The following is a 2,163-nucleotide window of genomic DNA, read 5'->3' on the forward strand; positions in this document are numbered from 1 at the left end:
TGGGACAGCAGCAGCGGCAGCAGCTATAATGTCTGTCACCAGTGTGCAATAGGAAGGGAGTCACAGATGCTAAAAGCAGAGGAGGACTTTCAGCTTTCCCACCTCCTGGCTCAGTGGAGTCATGTCCGTTGGTTTGGACCTGGTTGCTGTTCCCTCTACATGACCGTGGGTCTGAACATCCTTCCTTCCATGTCCCAGAGAACTGGAGGTTCTCTTGGTCTCTCCCATACCTACAGAGCATTCTCCACGCCGCTACAAAGATTGCAGTGTGGCCTGGTCTTCCTCAACACTGCTTCTTTATATCTAATGCCCACGTGCTCCTGCTGCCACCGGAGCTGTCTTTGTGCCAGGATGTGTTGTGCTGGGCTCTGCACCCCAAGTGGGCCTTTGACCGTTCCTGTGTGCAGATCACCTGCTCAGGGAGCAATTACTACTATGCCTGGTTCCAGCAGAAGGCACCTGGCACTGCCCCTGTCTCTGTGATCTTCTGGAACAGCCAGAGACCCTCGGACATCCCTTCACGGTTCTCTGGATCTGTGTCCGGCTCCACGGCCACGTTGACCATCGCTGGGGTCCAAGCCGAGGACGAGGCTGTCTATTACTGTGGTGGCTGGGACAGCAGCAGCAGCTATGGTGTGTAGCACTCATGAACAGTAGAAAGAGACACACAGACACCAAATCCAGCAGAGGGCTTTCAGCCCTTCTGCCTCCTGCCCAAACAGAGTTGTGGCTGTGGCTCTGAGGCAGGTTTGTGTCCCCTCTGCGTGACCATGGCTGTGAATGTCCTCCCTTTCCTGTCCCAGAGATCCTGAGTAAGCTTTGTGCCTGGGGGCCTTTGTTCCCCAGGACTCAGTGCTGGGATCTCTCCTCCTTACCATCTTTATCAAAGACCTTGATGAGGAGATTGCAAGCACTCTCAGTAAATTTTCAGATGACAGCCATTTTTGTGGGTGTGTTGATCTGCTGGAGTGTAGGTGGGCCCTTCAGAGGGAGCTGGACAGGCTGGACCGACAGGCTGGACCGACAGGCTGAGGTCCATTGTATGAACTTTAACAGGGCCAAGTGTCGAGTCCTGCACGTGGGCCACAGCAACGCCATGCCAAGCTCTAGACTTGGGGAGGAGTGGCTGGAGAGCCACTTTGATTGACTGCTGGCTGACCATGAGCCAGCCCATGAGTGTGCCCAGGTGGCAATGGCTTCCTAGCTTGTATTTGGAAGAGTGTAGTCAGCAGGACTCAAGGAGAGATTGTGCCACTCTGCTTGGCACTGGTGAGGCTGCACCTTGAGGACTGGGTTCAGTTTTAGGCACCGCAGGACAAGAAGGACATTGAGGTGTTTGAGAGGGGGCAGAGAAGGGCAACAAAACAGGTGAAGGGTCTTGACGACAAGTCTTATGAGGAATGGCCAAGGGAACTGGGGGTTTTTAGCCTGAAGAAGAGGAGGCTGAGGGGAGACCTTCTCGCTCTCTACAGCTACCTGTGAGAGGAGGTTGTAGGAGGGGCTGGTGTTGGCCTCTTCTTACCTGCTGCAAGTAACAGGACAAGAGGAAATGGTATTAAGTTACACTAGGGGAGGTTTAGGTTAGACGTTAGGAAAAACTTCTGCACCAAAAGAGTGGTCAAGGACTGGAGCAGGCTTCCCAGGAAAGTGGTTTCATCACTGTCACTGGGTGTATTTAAAACCTGTCTATTAGGGGTCCTGAGGGATATGGTGTAGAAGTGGTCTGGTAGGGATGGATAATGGTTTGACTCAATGGCCTTAAAGCTCCTTTCCAACCATAGTAATTCTGTGAGTCTGTTCTCACCACTGTGACTGAAGTTCTCCGTGTGGCCTTGCCTGGAATGCCACTGCCGCTTTGTACCAAATGCCCAGGCGTTCCTGCTGCTGGCAGAGGAGGATGTGTTGTGCTGGGCTCTGCTCCCCAAATTCTCTTGTGACTGTGGTTGCATCCATGCTTCTCCACCTGTGGCATTGTGTGCCCTTCTGCCAGTGGAGGTCTGTGCTCCTGGGGCACTGGCTGACCCCCATCTTGTCCCCTCTGTCCTCTCCCTCTCCAGGTTCCCTGGTCCAGGCAGTGCTGACTCAGCCGGCCTCGGTGTAAGCCAACCCGGGAGAAACCGTCCAGATCACCTGCTCTGGGAGCAGCAACAGCTATGGCTGGTA

The 2,163-nt window shown here is 54.1% G+C and overlaps 2 gene segments (V, D, J or C); both read left to right on the forward strand.

Moving 5' to 3' along the window:
• Positions 1-407: 407 nt before the first annotated feature.
• On the forward strand, positions 408-641 carry LOC103778898 (the record flags this gene model as incomplete). The annotated part of the segment is given in 1 exon segment: positions 408-641. A coding segment is annotated over 1 exon segment (234 nt), but the record flags the coding sequence as incomplete, so codon positions are not given.
• Positions 642-1,752: 1,111 nt separating this feature from the next.
• Positions 1,753-2,163, forward strand: part of LOC103778908 — a gene marked incomplete at its 3' end in the record, with an annotated part of 581 nt that continues 170 nt past the window's right edge. The window contains 2 exon segments of the V gene segment in view: positions 1,753-1,780; positions 2,058-2,156. Coding sequence covers positions 1,753-1,780; positions 2,058-2,156 — 127 coding nt within the window.

This window comes from Merops nubicus, unplaced genomic scaffold (assembly GCF_000691845.1).
Source record: "Merops nubicus isolate BGI_N331 unplaced genomic scaffold, ASM69184v1 scaffold20280, whole genome shotgun sequence".
Classification (NCBI taxonomy): domain Eukaryota; kingdom Metazoa; phylum Chordata; class Aves; order Coraciiformes; family Meropidae; genus Merops; species Merops nubicus.